We start from the raw sequence: 23,715 nt of genomic DNA on the forward strand, positions 1-23,715 counted from the left end.
TTAGGTGGATCTAGATTTATGTCCATAGTCTGCCACTCTCTAACCTCATGCTTTTGCAGCTGAATTCTGAGTTTTCTGAGTCTCGGTTTTCTTATGAAATAATAGGGTTAAAATGGAACCTTCTTGAGAGGATTGTGACTAATTAATGTTATAATACCAGAAAAATAATGTATGCATCTCAGTAAGCAGTTGGGATATCTTAGTAATTATTGCCAGAAAAATTTGATTAATTTATTAATTGTTGGGGATACAGATATAGTTCAATGATAGAGCACATGTATGAAGCTGTGGGTTTGATAGTTGGCACCAAATAAAAAGGATTCATATAGTAATTGTCAGCATGTAAACAGGGCTTCTGTGGGGGCTTACTTATAAAAATTCTGTCGGGATGTTATTTAAAGGCCACTTCAGGGCCAAAAAGATAGTATAGAGGTTAAGATGCCTGCTTGACAAATGGCTAGATTCATGGCATAGCAAAAGTTTCCTTGAGCACTGCCAGGAATGATCCCTAAGCACAAAATTAATAAACCCTGAATATCACTAGGTGTTACCCAACCTCGCCCCAAATATGTTACATCAGAGGCAGAGTTCTAATGTTCAGCTTTCAGAACATTATCATGGGTTTTTTTTTTTTTTGGTTTTTGGGCCACACCCAGCGGTGCTCAAGGGTTACTCCTGGCTGTCTGCTCAGAAATAGCTCCTGGCAGGCACGGGGGACCATATGGGACACCGGGATTCGAACCAACCACCTTTGGTCCTGGATCGGCTGCTTGCAAGGCAAACGCCGCTGTGCTATCTCTCCGGGCCCACATTATCATGGACATCACATCATGCCTCTTTGGACGTTGCTCTATTGAGATTTAAAATGGGAACAGTAAAAATGTTAATCATAGGCTTGCTATATTCCTGTCTCTACTACGAAATTCTTGAGAGGGATCCTGAGTAGTAGCGCAGAAGGTAGGGCATTTGCCTTGCACACAATTGGCCCGGGTTAGATTCCTAAGTATCCCACATGGTCCGCCAAGCCTGCCAAGAGCGATTTCTGAGTTCAGAACCAGGAGTCGCCCCTCAGTGCCACCAGGTGAGGCTCAACCTCCCCCCCCCCAATTTTTTTTCTGGGAGGACGAAATAGATGCAGAAATAAAGTGAAAAGTCCCCATTGTTATAAAATTTATAGTTTTAGTTTAAATACCACAGCACTTTTGTTTAGATTCAGGGAAAAAGTCCTGCTGTAGAGCAAGAGGAGGGCTAAAAAGCAGATAGAGTCCATGATTTACATAGGGCCAACCCAGGTTCTATCCCTGCATCCCATATGTTTTCCCATGCATTGACAGGACTAATTCCTGAGCGCAGAGCCAGGAGTAACCTCCAAATCTTCCCAAGGCTTAATAATCTCATCTGAAAAATGGAGATAATGATCTTTATCTTATGGAGTTGCCATCACAAGGATTCAATCAGTTACTGACAAACCAAGAGTAACTTAATGATTTCATTCACCATGATCCTCTTTCCATTCCTTCAGGACAAAGAGAAGATAAAACTTCTGTTATTCACATGGAAAGCTATTTAGTCCTTTCTTTTTCTCTTCTTCTCCTTCATTTTCCTTTCTTTTTTTTTCCTTGTGTTCTTTTCTTTTTGTTGCTGGTGGCTCAGGGGATGGGAGTGGGGAGTTAGTGTGTGGTTTTATTACCACTACTGTAGTGCCAGATACAGAACACATCCAGAGCCTCAACTATGCAGGACATGTATCTATACCATGCAGCTACATCCCTGACCCTAGTAATGTATTTGCGTATCAAAGAAATGTTTTCTGTGTGTGTTTATTGGAGAGGTGGTGTTGGATCATACCTGGCAATACTTAGGGGCTATTTCTGGTTCTGTGCTCAGAGGACCATATGTAATACCTGAGATTTGATTCTTAAAGCAAGTTGCATCGTTTAGAACAGAGGCTCCCAAAGTGATTTCACCTATCAGAAAGTGACTGGAAGATTCTAAAAAATGTTATCAGAACAAAAATCATTTAACACCTCTCCTAGATATCTACTTTCTTTAAGGAGAACAAACATGAAGCCTTCTGCAATGGCTACACCCTGTGGTTACGATTGACACCCCATCATTCCATTATTCCACAGGAAGTGTGAGTGCCCACTTTAAGAAGGATAAAGCATTTAATGAAGAACATAAGAAGACTCATTTAGACTTGAAAATTCCTTGAAACAGATCAAATTGACTCTATGTGCCCCAAAAGAGGCTTTCTTGGGTCTGTTAGCTTTCCTAGGCATCTGGAATTGAAAGGCAAGTTTTGCCATAGTCGTTTTATCTCAGGAAGCTTTGCCTTTGACAGCCTTGAATTCCACCTTTCACACTGCTAATCATTTCATAAGGTTGTTGGTCACCAAGGGAATTTTGGAAAAAGGACAGATAGCTGCAAAACATCTCACTCCTATTTTGTGAAAACTGATAAGAAGCAGGGGGAAGAGGTATATATGAGTCTTTTATGAGCTTGTTCACCAAATAGTGAGAAAAGAGTTCCTTCTGTTTGAACACTCTCTTCTTAAAACACAGTAGATGTTCAAGGAACAGTTGTTAAATGCATGAATCCTTCCAGCTAGACTATATTGAATGTCCTTTTAGCCCCATTTATCAAGCAGTTTTGAAGAATTCAGTAACTTGCCCAAAATTATATGTTTGCTGTTGACAACCCAGGATTTAAACCTGTTTGTCCAAAGTCATGGCCTAACCCTTATGCCAACTCTACTATACTTTCTTCTGTGAAGGTCACAATGCCAGTTCCTCTGACCAAAGAATGTTTGCTCAGAAGCTACTGAATCTGAGAAGACTGTTAAAAGACATGATACTGAGGCATCCTTCCTCTTGCTTAATTATTCCATATCCTAAGTTCCATGCCCACAAAGATTCATTTGGATAAGGAACTGAAGCATAAAAGGTGATATGACTTGTACAGGATATTAGTTTGTGTTTCTCATCTTCAAAAGATCCAGAGCCTGATAGAAAAAGGAAGAATTGAATTTTCTAAAGCTAAGGCTAAAATGGAGAAAAATTTACTGAGAACACCTTTCTGATAAAATAGTTTTATTTTAGGGGTGAGGTAGTAATATGACTTTGTTCAATATATATAAATGTATAATGGCAGATTTTGATATATTATAGAATGGACTGGCATCTGCATAACAAAGCAAATTATTTTCTAAAATATAAAATAGAAACATAAACTATTTTAGTCATCCATTTTGAACAGTTGGAATTTTTATTTCCTTGTTACAAATACACCGAGCTATATCAATGTAATTGTCAGCTATCTACTGTAGAATGTAATCAAGGTCTTCAGAAAGAGGAATGGAAACAAAAGAGAAAAGTAAGAGATAGAGCTATGGAAAACTCTAGATAAGGAGAGGGAAATAGAAACAAATGCTTGACACTGTCTTTTAGAAAAAGGTTTTTAATGAAGGTGGGTAAAATCTTCCATTTTACACCAGCAACGTTATTATCTGTCATCATTTTCTGTATGGTGGACCTCATAGATCAGGGACCCAGGGCCATCCTCTAACTCTGGGCCATATTATTTTCCCTTCAGAGCTCCCTCTCCACAAACCAAATATCCCTCGAAAGGAGGGGAAAGCAAGTGACAGGACACTTTTCTGAGATCCAGGCAGATTGAGAAAAGAAAATGTTTATGGGATCCCAACCATAGCTCCCTGCTCGTTATGATCATATCCCACTAGAAAAGACAGGAAGTCTACTCTGCTGAGCTTTATGAAGTTTATAAATGGAGGTTTCTGTATTAATTCTCTCAGGGTTACTGCTCAGGGTTTCTTCTGGCTCTGTGCTCAGAAATCACTCCTGGCAGGCAGACTCAGGGGACTATATGGAATGCTGGGGATCGAACCCGGGTCTGTCCTGGGTTGGCACATTCAAGGCAAATGCCCTACCCGCTGTGCTATTGCTCCAGACCCTACTTCCCTATTATTTTGAGGGGTTTCCAGAAATACTTAGGAACTGAGGTGTATAATAACTGCTTTCTCTTATTTTTATTATTATAGGGACCATATCCAGCAGGATGGGGAACTGGGGACCACTCTATAGTGATGTTTCTCCAGATGATCGAGTACTAGGCCCACAGGTACCCTAGGACCACCAGGACTAACCAAGGGCATCCAAACTGGGGATCCAATGCTGCAGGCATGTAGTCTGTCACTTAAATTATATTTTCAGCCCCCTCCATTTTGAAGGACATAGTTTGACTGTGTTTTTTCTGAATTCATGACTCTAGAAATTGAACATGATTGATGAAGCAACCCAATTTCATGGGACAAAATTTGCCTTAAATCTACTTTCAGAATTGGGGAATGAAAAAATTCTCTAGGATGAGGTAGTTAGTTCTCTGATAGGGATAAACTCTTGATTTGAAGTTGTAAACTTTATTGTTGCATTTTTTTGGATTCTGGGACTAACCCAAGGATGGCATACATGTAAAACTTGGTAATTGAGCCACATACTCATTTTCATTTGAATCTAAAAAATGTCTGCTGAGTGTGAAGAATGAATGAAAAGGCCTTACACAGTAGTATTGAAAAGGTCATATGGTGCCATGATGGAATCCAGGACCTCACAGAAAGTATATGCTCTACCACTGAGCCTACCCCCTGGCCTCCACCACCATTTCTACGCAATTTTTTAGTGGAACAATGGTTGAGGTTACTAAACAATCTAAATATAGGAATTTTCTGAAAATATAAGCAGGTCTTTGAGTTATTTTCTCGGAAGGCTGATCCATATTGGTGAACTCAAGCAAGCCTTCATAGAAGCTGGCCATACTAGAGATGAACTGGGAACTCCAATATATGATACAGCAAATCAAAGAGTCCTATAATACCCAAATAGGAATGCTGGGGCTGGGATGTGGCTCAATGATAAAGAATATGATTTGCATATATGGAATTCTGGGTTTAACCCTGGGCACCACAAAAATAAATAAGTCAATAAATAATAAATTTAACCTCACCTGGCAGCGTTTTGGGTTCAAAGGCACTCTTGAAAGTGCTCAGGTGACTATATAGTATCGAGGTTGGAATGAATATATATCCTTTCACTTGAGCTACATACCTTGCACCACTTTTCTTACTTTGAAAGGAGTTACCATGCATTAAAAATAAATGTTTTGGGGGCCGGAGAGATAGCATTGGAGGTAAGGTGGTTGCCTTTCATGCAGGAGGTCATCGGTTCGAATCCTGGTGTCTTATATGGTCCCCCATGCCTGCCAGGAGCAATTTCTGAGCCTGGAGCCAGGAATAACCCCTGAGCACTGCCGGGTGTGACCCAAAACCCACAAAAAATGTTTTGGAGCCAGAGCAGTAATACAGCAAAAGACAAGTTGTCTTGCATACATCCTACCTGGGTAGGATGAGTCAAAAGTCCCATCTGATGGTCCCCTGAGCACCAGCAGGAGTAATTTCTGAGTACATAGCCAGGAGTAAAGTACTGAACATCACTGTTTGTGGCCCAAAAACAAATAAAATAAAATAAATAAAAATAAATGTTTTGCTTAACCAAGTATGGCAAGGAAGGAAAAATAGTTTAAAATACCATTCTTATATCACTAATAACAAAAATATTTAAGTTTCAATAAGGAAATTTCACTCATAAAAATAGAAATATTTAATGTTCGGGGACAGAGAGATAGCATGGAGGTAAGGCATTTGCCTTGCATGCAGAAGGATGGTGGTTCAAATCCCAGCATCCCATATGGTCCCCTGAGCCTGCCAGGAGTGATTTCTGAGCGTGGAGCCAGCATTAACCCCTGAGCACCGTCAGTTGTGACCCCAAAAACAACAACAACAACAACAAAAAATAAATATTTAGTGTTCAAGAAAATGTATGAAAACTGTGATTCAGCTATTAAGAAGAGGACTTAAAATGACCAATGTCAATGGATTGATGACCAGCACTGTTTTGGATGGGAAACAGCATTTGAACATATAATTTCATATACACTGCTACAAAGTGAATACTTTGCTTTTGTTTTGTACCTCACATCAGAGTTTCAGAACCAAACGATTTTGGGCAAGAAATATTGTCCTGTTTTATCCCCCCCAAAGATTCTAAATAATAAACTCTGCTGTGTTTTTTTATTTCCAGGCAAAGCATGGATGAGGAATCAAACTGGGTAATGTGAAGATAGCCTATGTGTATCTTCCACTGATTCCATGCTTCTCAAAATGTTGCTGAGGCTAGTCACTTTCCGCTGAAACTTGCTGTAATTTGTTGAGAGATATAACTCATTGGAGTGTTTTTCCCTTATTTTTTGAAATTCGTCTAATCAGTGTATGTGACACCTTTACAATGAAACAAATGAACAAAAGGGCTCACTCACAAAAATGCTCTGTAGCCCCTCCATGAACAGACTGCCCAATGCTCCTCTCTGCTGTTCCTCTTCACAACTTCCTTTCAATTATTCTTCCTTTTCAATTCCAACCAGGGATGAGCTTTCTAGCCTTGCCTTGCTGCTCTCTGCTCAATTTAGCTTTGTCATATATTTTTGAAATACTTCCCTGGCTTAACCTCAGCACTGCACTTCACTTCTGCCCTTTAACTTCTTGTATCATATACATATACATACATACATATATATATATGCAAGTAGCATATATTCTAGTTTATTGTTTTGCAATTCAATTTCTTCTTTAAGTATATAATGCCCTAGCTTAGAGTTTGGCCTGTGAGTCTTTATCATAAAATGAATCTTTGTCACCAGGAGTGGGAAAAACAGTACAGGGATGTGTTCCCCTATCTCAGGCCTGCTGAGCAGAACTATCTGTACCATTTGTGAAGCCAACTTGTAACTATTTCCTATCAACCTTCAAGTTAACTTTCTCTTTTATCTTCCCTGGTTCCCACATCCAACTACTCCTCATACTGGCCTCCCTTAGAAGCAACTGTGTCAAGGCCACCACCGCAACCCGAGATTCCATGAAATTCACTCCCCTGCTCCAGTTGCTCAGCTCTTTTAGTCTTCACTTGGCTTTTTCTCCTAATTGGAGATTTTTGCGTCCCAACCAATGCCATGTTTACTTCTAGAAAAGAGTTTAGCAAGTACCCCCAGGAAAGCCCAGTAAGATTTAAAGTCTCAGAAAATATACTTTTCTTGAGATGGACCTGAGAGAGTTTGGGTTCAGAGCTCTTGGAACTCACCATGCCAAGCTGTCAAGTGCTTTCTCAACACCCTTTGACTTGATTTTGGCTTTTGGATGAGTCTTCAGGATCCTCATACTCTCTGCTTGCTTGGCTGGTACCCTAACTAGCCTGACTGGTTTAGGGTCACATCATAAAGTCCTAGCCCCTATAAATTAAGCTCTCGTCATAATATATGTGTCCAAGGATCCATTTTGGATGAGATAATTACATTCATTGTTAAAATGATCAATAGACTCATAAGATGGCTCAATTACTAGCAAGCACAGGGTTATTGCATGTGCTTAATTATTCTGACAGGCCTGTTTGTTGCTAGAGAGGACTGGTGAGAAAGGGTGCAGAAGATGGCTCAGTGGCTTGGGGAAATCATCAGACCCTGAACATGATCCCCAGAGCCTTCTATGCACTAGCAGGGGTCTTCAAACTACGGCCCACAGGCCACATATTGTATTTATTCCTATTTTGTTCCTTCACTTCTAAATAAGATATATGCAGTGTGCATAGAAATTTGTTCATAATTTTTGTTTTTACTATAATCTGGCCCTCCAACAGTCTGAAGGACAGTGAACTGGCCCCCTGTTTAAAAAGTTTGAGGACCCCTGCTAGTAAGGCAATCCTGACCATACCCAAAGTCTGGGGTCCTTAACTAGGAGGAAACAAAGGTTCAACAAAGCTTTGCAAGGCTATTAGGGGAAAGAGTGACCTCATGGGTTTTCTTCTTTCTTTCTTTCTCTCTTTCTTTCTTTCTTTCTTTCTTTCTTTCTTTCTTTCTTTCTTTCTTTCTTTCTTTCTTTCTTTCTTTCTTTCTTTCCTTTCTTTCTTTCTTTCTTTCTTTCCTTTCTTTCTTTCTTTCCTTTCTTTCTTTCTTTCCTTTCTTTCTTTCTTTCCTTCTTTCTTTCTTTCCTTCTTTCTTTCCTTTCCTTTCCTTCTTTCCTTTCCTTTCCTTTCCTTTCCTTTCCTTTCCTTTCCTTTCCTTTCCTTTCCTTTCCTTTCCTTTCCTTTCCTTTCCTTTCCTTTCCTTTCCTTTGTCCTTTCCTTTCCTTTCCTTTCCTTTCCTTTCCTTTCCTTTTCCTTTCCTTTCCTTTCCTTTCCTTTCCTTTCCTTTCCTTTCCTTTCCTTTTCCTTTCCTTTCCTTTCCTTTCCTTTCTTTCCTTTCCTTTCCTTCCCTTTCCTTTCCTTTCCTTTCCTTTCCTTTCCTTTCCTTTCCTTTTCCTTTCCTTTTCCTTTCCTTTCCTTTCCTTTCCTTTCCTTTCTTTCCTTTTCCTTTCCTTTCCTTTCCTTTCCTTTCCTTTCCTTTCCTTTCCTTTCCTTTCCTTTCCTTTCCTTTCCTTTCCTTTCCTTTCCTTTCCTTTCCTTTCCTTTCCTTTCCTTTCCTTTCCTTTCCTTTCCTTTCCTTTCCTTTCCTTTCTTGAAACTCAGCAGGCCCGGGATGTTTTAGCAGATCTTCCTAGTCTCCACATTGCCTACAGACCTTGCTTTCTAATAGAATAGACAAAGGGATTGACAGAAAGTTAGACTAGGTATGTTGGACTTCAATGACAGCTCATTTCTATTTCAACCAATACCTTCCACTTTTATCTAGTGATTTTTGTGAACTTTTTTTGTTAACTCAAAAAGACATCATATTTAAACAGTGGTTCAGTGTGTGTTCTTTGTCAGTTCTGCTAAGACCCTCACTTCCATTACCTTATGCAGGCACACATTTCATGAAGAAGGTGCCATTATTCTTATTTTCCAGATGAGAAAATGGGGCTGAGAAGGTAATGTTTATGTTATTTCTGATTCACAGTGAGTGTTCTTTCCTTTCTTTCCTCTCTCTCTTTCTTTCCTTTTCCTTTTTTCCTTTATTTCTTTCCTTCTTTTATTTTTCTTTCTTTCCTTTTTTCTCAGTAATGCTCAGAATTTATTCTTGGCTCTGCACTCATGGATCACTCCCATTGTGGTTTGGGAACATATGAGTTGTGTGGATGGAACTAGGTACTATTTATTTGATTCCAAGATATTCCATTTTAAGTCTTACAACAGGCCACTGTGACTTTATACATGGAATAAACAGAAAATGTTGTCTTTGGGGGCCAGAACGGTATTATAGAAGACAGGCCTTGCAAGTGGCCAAACCAGTTTCAATTGCAGGCACCCTTCAACCTCCTCCAGGAGTGATCTCTGAGCACAGAGAAGGAGTAATTGATGAATACTGCCAGGTATGGCCCCCAAACACAAAACAAAAGAAAAAAGAAAGAATGCTGTCCTTTCAAAATAAAATGTGTTCAGAAAAGTAAGTAAAAATTGCCATACTTTAGAAAGATAGAAACTAGAACTGGCTTGACAGTTTCAAGAAGAAAAGTACATGCTATCCAGCTCTGTCCTTGACAGTCAACAATAGTGCTCTTTGTCCACAGAATGATCAAGACCTAACTTGCAAAAGAGTGCAGAGCATAACAGTGGTGTAAAAGGAGCTGGATACATTATTTTGTAAGTGGGAAAGCTACTCAAACCAGGTGAAGATGCAGGAACATCTTGCATATATAATATTTTAGCATGATCAAACCTGTTTGCCTAACAATATGCTAGAGAGTATAGCTACTTATATTCATTTTAAATAAGTGTTTGTGCAGAACAAGGGGATTAATAAACTGTTTAGAATGATGACAGACCGTTGGATTTAGATTCCAAAACCAAGATTACCAGGGAGTGGGGGTTATAGGAGGAGGAAGTTTCATTAAGACTTGCATGAGGGTCTTTGGTGGTAGAACTTTGGACCTAAAAGCATTACCATCAACACAATCAATACCATACTATCCCCTGCTATAACAAAAAGAAACTAATTAAAACAAAGGAGTAGTCAGTACCAAAGAAGGACAAACTTTTGACCAAGGTTCACAAAACTGAAATGACCAAGCAGTGGGAGGATGGGCCAAGAAAGAAAAGTGGGACTAGGGACTAGGGACCTAGGGACACTGGTGGAGAGTCTTGTGCACTTTGGTGTGTACAGGAATGTTGTACAGAAAAAAAAAACCCATGAAAATTATCACTATTAGAAACTCAGGTTACTTCAATATAATAATCAAAAAATGTAAATACATAAAATAATTTGTTTTTTTAAAAGTGTGGTGAGGGGAGGAAGAAGGGAAGCACCTTATATGTTTCAGTTAATGGTGTAATATCCTGGCTTCCAGGACCCCAAACTCATTTTAGTTTGGACTATTTCTTCACTTAAGAAATAGAGCTGGTTGTGCAGATACTGAGATCTCAAGACACAGAGGTCTGTTTGTACCACCCAGAACAGAACGGAAGTCTCCCAAACACGACAAAAGACCACTGGGAGAGTAAATGATCCTGAACAGAGTCTATAGTTGATCCCATGACAATATATTCCAAGGGCGGAGAAACCCATAACTCTTAGGCCAAGTGAATTCCTTTTCGAATGACCCCAACATTTACTGTGCCAGGGCAGGAGGAAAAAAAAAGCACAAAGCATTGTTTCTTATTATATATTATTTTGTACCTTCATTTATTATTATTACTATTATTTTTACTTACATAAAAAAAAAGAAATAGAGCTGGACCCTGAAAAATTTGCATTGATTTTTCTATTGCTGGACAAGCAACAACCAAACATGACATGTCCTTACAATGTCATCAAATTACTGCCTCTCAGTATCTGTGAGCAAGAACTCCCAGCAAGGCCTAATGGGACCCTCTGCACATGGTCTCACAAAGCTATAGGGACTGTGTCTGGTTAGGTCCCAGTCTTTCCTAAATCTATCTTCCCTACCAAGAGATTATATGCCAACATCAGGTTTTTGAGACTGTAGATTGCAATCATGGCTGTTTCTGTTCCATGGAAATCTAGGCTTGCTTTCTGCTTTGAGAGGCCATCCTTGTTCCCTGCTCTCTGTTTTTCTCACCCACATGGCAATTTATTACTTCAAGATCAACAAATGAATATTGCTGGTCAGCAGCATCAAATTGAACTGGAAAATGTGATCCTTTGACTCTTCTAAAACAATCCACCTGGAGGCTGCAGAGAGAATATAGCAGATAAGCTACATGCCTTACGGCCGACCCAGGTTGAATCCCCAGCATCCCTTATGGTCCCTCATGCACTGCCAGGAGTAATTCCTGAGCATGCCAACTGTGGCCCTAAACTCAAGCTCCTTCCACTAACAAGAACAATTCACTTGGGTCCAGAGAGGTAGCTTCAGTGCATGCATGAGTACATGAGTGCAACACCTGTACCACATAGTGCCCCTGTGCGTTTCTGGGTGCACCTCTTTCTTCAGAATCAGTAGGAATTGACTCTATTAAAACAAAAACTACATAAATAAAAATCTCAATTTATTAGGCCAGGCCCATCCACATTCAAGAGCTCAAGAGAACAAACAATCTTGGGGGCCATCTTAAGTTTCTGCCTAACACAGATGCTGTGGAAAATATTCTGTCTTGATGGATAATTGTTTTCTTAGTGAGGCCAACTGCTTTCCATTAACATTCTTTATTTTAAGAAGGCAGCATTGCTACCAGGCAGTCAGCAGAATCCATGAATCTGACCTAGATTAGGGTTGAATAATTTCAGTAGGTGGGCCAGAGAAAGTAAGAGGGTAAGCCACTTGCTTCGCACATGGCCAGTCATGGGTTGCCAAGAGTGACCCTTGAGCACAGTCAGTAAGTAGTAAGCCCATAGCATGGGTAACCAAGAGTGGCCTGACACCCACCCCAACTCTAATTTCAGCTGCCTTAGAAGACAGGCCACCTATCCTTGTTTTTCTTTCTCCCGCCCCCACAAATAGCCCTGGTTCAGCCCTTCTGTTCCACAGTTTGGAAAGAAAAAGACAAGATTTTTTTTTTGATTGAGACATCTGGGGCTGGAGAAATTGGACTAGAGACTAAGCTAAAATTTAAATAATAATGGTTATTGAGGATTTATAGTTTTGCTGGCCAGAATTCTTGATTACCACAACCAAGTATCTTGATACTCCTTAAAAGTGGTTCTGAAGGCCTCTCACATTTAGTGGATTTTCAACTTATAATCTTTCTATTTTTTTCTATTTTGGAATTTGAACCACAGTCGGTGGTGCTCAGGGCTTACTACTGGATCTGTGCTCAGGAATCACTCCTGACAGAACTCAGGAAATCACATGGAGTGCTGGAAATCGAACCCTAGTCGGCTGAGTACAAGGCAAGTGCCCTACCTGTTGTACTCTCTCTGGCCCACTTACACTCTTTCTTCTTTCCTTACACAGATCACCAGCTCTTTCACTGAGCTTTACACTATTCATCTTTTTTCTAACAATTGCCTCTAAATGTCCATGTTTATACAAAAAGGGGATCATCTTTGCCACTGATTTTCCACACTGACACCACTCCTGCCTTTCCCCATATAGTAAAAATGTGTTGTGAGCATTCTTTGTGGGGTAACTTGGATAGCTCTGGAGATACTAATAGATGCAAATTATGGTGTTTGTTATCAAGATCTTAGCTCTGAGAGGAGCATGTACAAAAGGTCAAAGGCTAGGGTAGAGGGGGTGGTGAGCCTTTGAAGAGGGTTTTGAAGACTGTAGGATTTAAAAGCTTCAGAATTTAAGGACACCGTGTTCCAGGTCAACCATATACGCTGTGCAGAACATGGAATATTGAAATAAATGTGCTGTTCCCAGGGTATGACTTATGATGCTTAAGTACATGAACTTGTGGTTGGGGTGCATTGCTATTGGAAGGTAGGGGGGCTGAGAACACATGATTTTGGAGGACCTTGAGTATGAAGAACTTGGCATGCATCTCACGGGCAGCAGAATGATGTTCAATAGGTCTGATGGAACTTTTAGCAAAATTCTTGTGACATTGTTTGAGATACCAGTAAAGTGAGGTTGCAAAATATCTGAAATAAAAGTGCCCTAGGAGAAAGTCGCAAAGCCACAGACTGCATCGCGAGTTATAAAATTCTGTTTAAATTGTGCAAGCCATAAGGCAATCTGGGAAAGAAACAAGAGAATCTTTTGTGAGGAGGTACCTTTGAAGCAACGCTCTGGGACTTCACACCTTGGGTTCTTGGAAATAAATGCTTCAGACTGAAGACATGAGAGCCCCTGAAGTGCTTGTTTTTAATCTGGGGATCAACATTGGTGTGGGTGCTACCTTGTTGAGAGGGAAGAAAGTTCTGCTCAGTTAGCAAACAAGTCTCACAGAATGAGTCTTCCAACATCTTCCAGAGTAACCTCTGTCTCTAAAAACATTTTGACCTCTAGGATGGTTCCTACATTTTTTGTTTTTTAGTATTTTATTAAGTTTATTTTTATTTTTTTATTGAAACCATTGTGATTTACAAAGTCCTTGAGTTTCAGACATACAATGCATCAGGGCCAGTCCTAACAGTGTCCACCTCCCTCCACCAATGTTCCCAAACTACATCCCTTTCCACTCCTTTACCCCTCAGCCTGCCAGTATAACAGGCCCATTTTAAGTTTAGATTGTTAGAGTTTGGGTCTCTTGATTCCATTATTTGATATTTAGTTCTTTTTTAACACTACCAATGCACCTGAGACTGCTTGGCCCCTGGCCCCTATCCTTTCATATTTGTGTTTTTCCTCTTCCACTAAGTTTCTTTCCTTCTTGCTGTATTCTGGGGCCAAAGGAGTTTGAGACAACTCCATTTAGACCATTGCATTTCCTCATGCAGTTATTGTAAATACCACATATAAGTGATATCATTTTGTATTTATCCTTCTGGTTTACTTCCTTTAACATAATATCTTCCAGTTTCAGCCATGTTGCTGCAAATCGCACCTACATTTCTTTTAGTAACCACTTAGGAATTCAGTCATCAAACATGTATGGAGAGCTTGGTACATGCCAGGTACCTTTTTAGGTGCTGTAACATATAGTGATGGGTAAAATAGACAAAACCCCTGTTGTCATGGACTTTATATTCTATAGTTTTTATTTGGGATCCACACCAGAAAGTGCTCAGAGATTACTCCTGACAGGGTTTAGAGAGCATCTGGGCTGCCAGGTTGGTAGAATCAGGATTGACTTGGTTGACTTGCTTTCCTATCACTACAGCATGGCTTTGACATTCTAGTAAAGGATTTCAACAGGAAACAAGTCATTAACTTCATTTTAAGTGGTGGCGAATGCTACAATGATGTTTGTGAGGGAGAATGAAAAAGAGAGAAAGGGATAATGGAAGGGTTTTCAGTGTATGTTCATGGAGATTGCTGCTCATGGTGGGCACACTGGAACTGACTTAAATACAACCTCAAAGTCAGCAGTACAACGAGCCAGTGAAAGAACTTCCAAGATGAAGGAGTAGCTAATGCAAAGATACAGGTAAAAATGGCTAAATTGCATGTTGGGAGGAAGAGTTACAGGATTTGCCATTGGATTAGCTGTTGTTTATGACAGAGAAGAATCAAAGACTCCTTGATTTTAGCTGAGCAACTGCTTCATGGCATTGCCTGTGATGGGGAAAAGGGCCAGGAGAGTGACTGTGAGGAGAAGTAAGAGTCGCATATGCACTCCTAGGTAGATATGTTGATTAGGCAGCAGGTCATGGGAATATGGAATTAAGGAAAGAGATCTGGCAAAAAGATAATTTTTGGAGTCCAGGATGTATCTAAAATCTGAAGATCTCTAGGATGTGGAAATTGCTAGCCACAGTGATGACTGAACACTTAAAATGTAGTTGGTGCAAACTGAGATGTTGGCACCAAATTTTGAAGGCATAGAATGAAGATGAAATAAAGCAAGCTGTCTCATTAATATTATTTCAAGATAATTACCTGCTGAAGTGATAACATGTTATTTCTTTCGAGTTACATAAAATAAATTAAAAGATAAAGTTGAGTTTTGGTTTTAGTTTTTTCCACATTAATGGCTTATACATTATGGCTCCTGTTTATGTATTAATTTAGTGACTCAGGTCTGAGAAATTATTGTACCCAAAGAGACTGACCAAGGACAGAAACTTCGAGTGCTACAACATTTCAAATTTAGGGAGAAGAAGAAACTTAGCAAAGTACATTGAGAAGGACTAGCCAATGAGGTAAGAAGACAAAAAGGAGGAGAATAGGATGATAGGAAGGCAGTGATAAAATTGTGCCCAATGGAAGGCGTGGGCCACTGTGTCAGATGATGTTAGCAGGCCTAGTACAGCCCTGCTGATTTTAATAAAAGTAGTTTTGTTGGCATTTCAGTTTGGAAGCCATTTTGTGAAAGCTTCACGAGAAGCCAAGACCTAAAGGAAGTAAGTAGAGATCTCTCTTTGGAATTTTGCTTATTTTAAAGAGAAGCAAAGAAATGGGACTGGTAACAAGAAAAAGACTTCAAATATAAGGGTGGTTTGTGTGTTTTGTGATGGTTGTGGGCTTGTTTGTATAAATAGGGAGATTTCTTAGCCGAGGCACAGTGCTTTCCTCTAGGCCCTGTTTTATATTCAATTGGGGAAGGCATGCAAGAATGTCAGAAAGCATTCAACACAGTCTAAGTTCAGGAGACTGTTAAGTAAAATAATGCTATTGGTGTTTTAGAGGTGCATATGGCACCCTGTAACCTCTTTCTTTGTTCTAATCTGACATTTATATTGGTTCCTCATTGGTTGTTGTTTCGATTTCTTTCTTTGGGACCACTTTTGGGGCTGTTTGAGGGACCATATGGGTTCCATATGGGGTCCTCCCGTAGAACTAAATTAGCACTATTTCATTTACTTCTGCTTTAGACTTCAAAGGATGCTGTTACAAGGACAGGCTCTGTGCAGCAATTGTCCTATGTATGGCAATTTTAGATCCTTTCTTTACCTGTTACATGCAAACTTTCATCAGTTATGTCATGCTGTTTTTATCATGGTTTATTTATCATCTGATGTGTCCCCAAACATGGTATACCTAGCTTTTGATAGAAGGCTAGATGGAATGTGAAATTTAGAATCAACTCTCAATTGATTATCTGCTCTAATGGAACAAAGCATACAAGTAGATAAATTTCCTGTGACATAAAATCAGAGCTGTGGGAGAATTATGATAGTTACCATGGTTATTTCTTATTTGGAACAAGTTAAAACAATGTTGTGTGAAACATTCTCTTTATTTCTTTACTTATTTATTATTTAGGTTTTTTGGCCACACTTGGGAATGGTCAGAGTTAATTCCTGGCTCTACACGTAAGACTTTCTCCTGGCAGTACTTGGGGGCCATATGGGATGCTAGAGATCAAACCTTGGTTGGCCTCGTGTAAAACAAATGCCCTACCTGCTGTTCTATCACTTTAGCCCTTGTGCTAAACATTCTTGCATGTATATTTTTGTGTACATGTGTGAACATATCTGTGTGGCAAAGTCAAGAGGTGACCCTACTCTCTCAAAAGGAATTGCCACTTAAAATGTTTGATACTACAAAATTTCTCCCTTTTTTGGTTTGGTTTTGGTTTGGTGGGGGCCATATTGTGGTGCTTGGTGGGTCTTTGGAAGTGCTGGGGACTCATACTAGCTTTGGTCACATGCAAAGAAAACAAACTCATCCCTATACCATCTTTCTAGTCCTGCCAAATTGCTCTTGGGAGAGATATTTACACTGCATAGTGAATGATAGTCGCTTTTATCCCATCCTTGTTAGCAAGGTAGTCATAAAATTAATTTTTTTATGATCTGGTAATTAAAAATGGTAGCTTTGTAGTTTGACATACTCTCTTTATAAATGAGGCCAACCTTTTTATGTAACTATTATCTAATTGTACTTTTCTGAAAGCAGTTTATTTTGGCCTTAGCACCCCCTTTTTTTATAAAGTTGTTTCTTTTAAAAATTAATTTATGTATAATCTTGATAAGAAGAGAAAATTGCTCTCTCCATCTGTTTCAAGTATTTACTAGTTTTGTTTTACTCTGACTCTTTTTATGCTGCCAAGTTTTTTAAAATGAAGGAGTAAATTAACTCAATATTTTTCTGTTATGTATCTTGATGTTTATGAAGAAAAATTTAATTTCTAGTGTATACCAATCAATAGTAATAGGCCTCCAAAATGAATAGTTTCCAATACAAAGCAGAAGATCAGAGATTTTACATTTGTCTTTTTAAAACAGCTTTTTTGAGATATAATTCACACATTTAATCAAACAATTTATGCAATTAATTTATTTAAAGTATATAAAGAAAGAAATCAAGGGGGGAGATAAGATGAGACAGATGAGATGTGAGGAGGGGTCAGGAGCCTCATATACATCAGTGGTATAGGCATGTGGAATATGTATATATCTAAACAGCAGAGCCAAAAACACTGTAAGTATGATATCCAAACTACAACCATCCAATTTAAAAATACTCCTCACAAATCAGCAGGTTAAGAGATTAGAGGAATCTTGGGGACATTGTTGGAAGAAAGTTGACAGTGGTGGTGAAATTGGTGTTGGACCATTTTATGCCTGAAATTATGAATAACTATGTAAATTATGGGGTTTTAATAAAATGTATATGCAAATATATGTGCAACTGCTACCTAGCTGATTTAATACTAATAAATATGAATAACTCCATAAAATTATTAATATTAATAACAAAAATACTATACATACAGCAATAAAATCCCATATGCCCTGTTCTTGTAGAGGCATTTCTGTATAGGGTAAAATTATTGTATTATATGCTGACTATCAAATGGCAACCTTTTGAGTTTAATCTCAATATTTTATGTTAGTGATCCCAAGATGGCGGAATCACCGACTGAACTTCCGGTGAATATGGAAGCCCTAGAGCCCAGTGATGATGGTAAGTAATTGAATCAAATTTTAAATAACTAGAATTAGATTTGTTTACTGTGCCTAATTCTTAGGAAGTAGAATCTAGTCACGTGAAAATAAATTTATAATAAATTTCTAGTAATAGTAGACTTTGTCCACAATTATTTTTCAGTTTTTAACTTCTTATATTTCATCTTTGACTCTGCCAGTTTTTTCAAGATTTTAGCTGAGGTTCTGCAATCTTCTTTGAGGAAGATTATTACTATTATTATTTATTATTATTGTTTTATTACTTTTACAAAATAAAAAGTGGAGAGTCAAAGCAGAAGATGCCACCTAAAGGATTCACTTTACACAATTTTTCTTTTTGTAAAACTAACCTATGATGTACCCATTTCCTGAACTATGGTTTCACCTATACATATAAGTGACCAGCTTGTAGTAAAATAATAGAAAGGGATAAAAAATTCACTAAATAATGTTGAGTTTTATGAGAGAAGATGTAAGATATAAAATACATTGAATTTAATGGCAGAACTGAATTTACTAGAAGTGTTCTCCATTTATTTCTGAATTTTCTTAGTGGTTTATGGTGATCTGGAAGGACACAGAGGGAAATTTCTTGGGGCTTCCTGAAGGCCATCACTGATGAGTTGGAGCAGGGCTGTGTAACCTGGTCAATAGACCCTTGAAAGTTGTACTTAGGCCCTCACCTCTGTTTCACCATTCTTTAATATTGGATCTCAGAGAACATGATTAGACACTCAAAGATATTCATGATTAAGTCGATTAATAAGTAAATAAGATGACTAGCTGGCAGATGCCCTTACCAAGCCAATGGACTTATTTTTATGGATGTCCAAAACATAAGTTATATTTTTAGAACAGACATGAATAAAATCAGGGGAGTCTTTTGGAGATTGAAGGGAAGTTAGGGAAGAAAGGCTAGTTAGAAATGTTTTTCCCAGTGGCTGGAGGATAACTCAATAAGCAGAAATGTAGATTTTCCATTAGGGTGTCTGTCTGGGTTTACTTGGTAGTGTGTGGTCCACCAAGCACTGATAATAGAGAATTTGAGCAGCAGGAGTACATCACCTCTGGGGATGGCTCAAAATCAATTTATAAATAAAAAGTAGTGGGCCTGGAAAAAGCAATTTCCTTGCAAGCAGCTGTCCTGGGTTCAATCCCCAGTATCCCATATAGTTCCCTGTGCACTGCTAGGTAATCCCTAAGTATAAAGCCAGCCAGGAGCAACCCCTGAGCACTGCCCAGTGTGTCTCCCCAAAATAAACCACAACAAAAGAAAGAGGGAATGGATAGATAGTACAGCAGCTAGGGTGATTACTTTGCATGTGATCAGCTATGTTAGATACCTGGCATCGCCTATGATCCCTGGAGCCTCATCAGGAGTAATCTCTGAGCTAGGTTAAAGCCCTGTGTATTGCTAAGTGTAGCCTTTTCTCCATAAAAAGAAAGTGAAAGCAAAGAAAGAAAAGTATTATTTTTTTGTTTTGTTTTTGGGTCACACCCGGCAGCGGTCAGGGTTTACTGCTGGCTCTATGATCAGAAATCGCTCCTGGCAGGCTCGGGGACCACACGGGATGCCGGGATTCAAACCACCATCCTTCTGTGTCTAAGGCATCGCCTTACAGCTGTGCTATCTCTCCGGCCCTGAAAAGTATTCTTTATAATCAGTAGCGCAAGCGATCAAGGTCACCATTGTGAGTTTAAAAAAACTCTGTGTGTGTGTGGGGGGGGGGGGGATAGCACAGCAGTAGGGTGTTTGCTTTGCACGCAGTCGATCCAGGATGGTTCGAATACCAGAATTCTGTATAGGTGGTCCCCTGTGCCTGCCAGGAGCCATTTCTGAGCGCAGAGCCAGGAGTAACCCCCTGAGCACTGCTGGGTAAGACCCAAAAATCAAAAAAACAAAAACAAACCAAAAAGAAGAAAAACAAACAAAAAAACAACAACTGAGGTTCAACCTAGATAGACTTTCTGTGCCCATAATAGATGAACAAATATACATAATACAGAGCAACAATCTCTGCATTGAATTTAGAAGCCTTTTTATCTGAGGCTTGAGGAATAGAGTTTTTAACATATGGTACACTGCAGGCTCTTATCAGATGGTACTGTAAAAAGATACTGGCTATTTGGGAATACATAGTCCCTGGGCTTAGATAGGAATATTAATGATTTTTATTACTGGGGAAGTTCAGATTTCTTTCGATTCACTAGCACTACTGCTGTACCCTGTGGGACATCAATTACTCAGCATATCAATGATCACTATCAGTCACCTAAGAAAGCATTTCTGATAACAAATGTAGGCTTTGATCCAAACATGGAACAGCTTTTGAAAATCAAGCCTGTTAGGGCTTAACTGCTGAAAGTGAAAAGTACTTCTTTAACAAAAAAGAGAGAGAGAAAAATAAAGAAACAGAGGTCACTTTCTACACCTGGATATTTAACAACCTGAGATTCCATTAGGATTTCTGTTGTTTGTTTTATGTTTTGGGGTCACACCTGGTCGTGCTCAGAGTTTACTCCTGGTTCTAAACACCAGGGATTATGCCTGGTGGGCTCCAGGGAACCTGGCTGGTTTTGGAGTCAAAATTGGGTTGATGCATGGAAGGCAAGTACTCTACTCACTATACTGTGGTCCTGGACCCTCCATTAGGATCCCCAAAATAATATAGCTTGTGGAGCATTCCCATTTTGGAATCTCATCCCTAGTGCTCATGTCCATATATGGTGTTGATGTGCTTGGGCACAGGAAGGCATTCTCTGCCAAATAAGCTGACGACTGGAGTTTTGTAGTTGACATTGAATGCCTGGCAACTGATTGATTGGCATGATATTTCTGTTTCATGTCACTGCCTTAGATCAATGATCAGCCAATCTACCACTTGTTCCTTTGTGTGCTTCTCAATGTGTCTACCAACAGAGCTCTGCCACCACTATACTCAGATCTACCCCAACAGGGATTAATGAATGGGAGTGTTCTTTCTATTATGGTGTCTATGGTTGAAAGAGATATTGAATTATATATTTTGATCATCATGGGAAAACAAGTTCTTTCTGCCTAGCAAAAATAAAACAAGGGAAAATTGGAACATATGAAGGTCTAATTTTTAGACTCTGCTACAGTTGTAAAGTCATTTGTTAAGCTAGGAAGATAAAATGTGTTAATGTGTGATTTTCTGTGTTCGTGTAATGATTGTTATGTCTGTTATATGTGGAGGCTTTTTTAAAATAATATTTCCCTATAATATACTTATCTCTGCCTGTTGTTCCACCTACAAGCTTCCAGTTGGGGGCGCTGTTGAGAGCCTAATAAATAGTTTTTGATTGAGTTGTTCAAGGTCTTTTGGGACAACTAACTGGCAGGCTCTAGGGTTTTGGAACTGCTGGCAGTCTGACAAAGGATTCTGCATCCGACCCTCTTGCCTTTTTACCCTCCTGTCTGCGTGGATTCCCCTTTCTAGGGGAGAGGGGGAATGGGAATCAATTTCTTATTCTGGGAGCTCTTTGAGGATTCATTGATAACCAGTCAAGGAGCAAATCTAAGCCAACAATGTCATTGGTTGATTGTATATTGTATGTCACTGACTGATTGCATGTTACATACAGGTTGTTTCTTATGGTTATTATAACAGCTTGAAACTTTATTAGATGTATTTTTACACATCTTGTATGCTATAGGTCATTGATTGATTATATAATGTATGCCGTTGATTTATTATGTTATTTAATCATTGTTTCTTATGATTGATTTTTATTACAGCCTAAAACTTTATTATATGTATTTTTATTCTGTGAAGTATTTTAAGCTTGTGACACAGGTGGAGGTATCAGCTGTTGAATTTCTCCTCTCTGCCTTTTCTTCTTTGCTGGCTAATGAGAAACTGGTTGGCAACTCCAAATCTGCAGGTTTGGTTCACACTTCTGTTCTGAAATCTTGAAGCAAAAGGGGGCATCACTGTATTTCCCAAAACTCTAAATATTAAGATGTTTCTTTTCAGAAGTCCAGAAGGAGATCTACCTACCAAGAATCCATAAACATATTCACTCTGCTCAAAAAATTATATATGCAAAAGCTAAGATATATTCTGTTCTTTCCTACTTGACAGAGGATCTAACTGATCAAGATAGTTTCACTGGATAGGGATCATTTAGTAGTTGTTAGAACTGATCATGTGGGCTTAGGGGACTGACTTTGTACACCCTTTCCAAATATTATACTTGTAGTTTAAAATTGCCCATGAAGTAGTACTTACATTGTTGACATAAGCAAATGCTAAAAATAAAGATATTCATGCAAGAGATTCAGTGGGTAAATTTTTTCCAGAAAGATATTGATTGTACTAACTAGTATAGTAATCAGAATTTAACTTTAAAATCTTACTATTTTCTAGCTATTCAAGGTGATTTGGGAGTAAAGAGATTGAAAAGGACAGAGAACAAAATATAGATTAGCTTAGAAACTGCTTACTCTGTCCTGTATACATTCAAGCACTTTTGTTAGATTGCAAAATTGAACATCTTGCAGTAGTTATATGACACCAACCATTCTTTAAATATTTAATTCGTTAGCATATAAATTAATATTTTCTAGAAAATATAAATAAGATAACTTGGGAGAACATTCCATATTTATTTTCATGATTTAGTTTTGCTTTTTTTGGAGAGTGAGTGGATGGGGTAGAGCATGTCTACTTGAGCTTGAGGCTTACTTTGGCTCTGTACACAGGAATCAATCTAGGTTATGCTTAGGGAGTCCATATAGGGTAACAGGGATTGAATCCTGGTCAGCATTGTGCAAGACAAGCTCCTTATCACCTATACTATATTTTCAACCCCTTTCCACATTTTATAAAATGTTTTTTAAATGAGCAGGGTCAAAAGAGGCAAATTACAATTCTATTTTTAATTTTTAATTTAATTTTCTATTTATGGAATAAGATTGAATTACGCCATCTAAGTTTTAGGTGTGTGGCATTAAAATCAATAAGTGTATAGACTACATTAAGTGCCCATTTAAATTCCAATTCTAGTAATTTAATTTCTTCTTTACTGGGCCAGGATCTAAACCCAGAGCCTCATTTATACAAAGCAGGTGCTCTACCACTGAGCTACATGCAGATCTCCAAAATTCCAGTTTTATTCATACAATTTACTTATACTATTGTCCTCTTAGTCTTCCTTTCTCGTGAATAAAGCTGATAATCCAAAAACATGTTGGTTGCCTCTGCATACTACAAGTGAGTTAGACTCAAGGGTGAACCATATCTGAGCTCATCATTATTTCAGAGTTTCCTAAGTATGTCCAAAGTATGTTTTGTCAGACATTTTGCACACATGCAATTGGGAGACAGTAAGAAGTGCCTGTCGAGCTTTAGGATCTGGGAAAGCAGGTTTCTAATTCAGTATTTCCTAGATTGTACTATAGATCCTCTTTTCAGACAGGAGGCCTAGGAGCTTACTTCTAAACACATTTTGGGAGATGCTAATTTGTGTGATTCCTCTCTTCTTCCAGGTGCATCCCAAAGAATAAATTGCCAAAGGTCTTGGGGCTAAGAAATGCTCCACCCCATTGATAACAGAACTAGAGTTTTCTAATTGTGGTAGTTCTTTCCAATATCATTCAAAGACTCTAAATGGTAGCTCCTTTGTTCACATCCTTGACTTAGCCTTAAGCTCCAGTGCAGGATTTCTATGCAGATCAGAGGTCTTCTAGAGAAGACCTCTTTAGAAGTAGACTGGGAGGATGGTGTTGC

The 23,715-nt window shown here is 38.7% G+C and overlaps 1 protein-coding gene across 1 annotated transcript in view; it reads left to right on the forward strand.

Annotated features, from left to right (window-relative positions):
* Positions 1-17,899: 17,899 nt before the first annotated feature.
* Positions 17,900-23,715, forward strand: part of KIAA1210 (KIAA1210 ortholog) — a 33,529-nt gene continuing 27,713 nt past the window's right edge. Inside the window, exon 1 of the mRNA XM_049767016.1 lies at positions 17,900-17,960. Within this exon, the coding sequence (XP_049622973.1) occupies positions 17,900-17,960 (61 nt within the window). The remainder of the gene's footprint in view (positions 17,961-23,715) is intronic.

This window comes from Suncus etruscus, chromosome X (assembly GCF_024139225.1).
Source record: "Suncus etruscus isolate mSunEtr1 chromosome X, mSunEtr1.pri.cur, whole genome shotgun sequence".
In the NCBI taxonomy this organism is placed as follows: Eukaryota; Metazoa; Chordata; class Mammalia; order Eulipotyphla; family Soricidae; genus Suncus; species Suncus etruscus.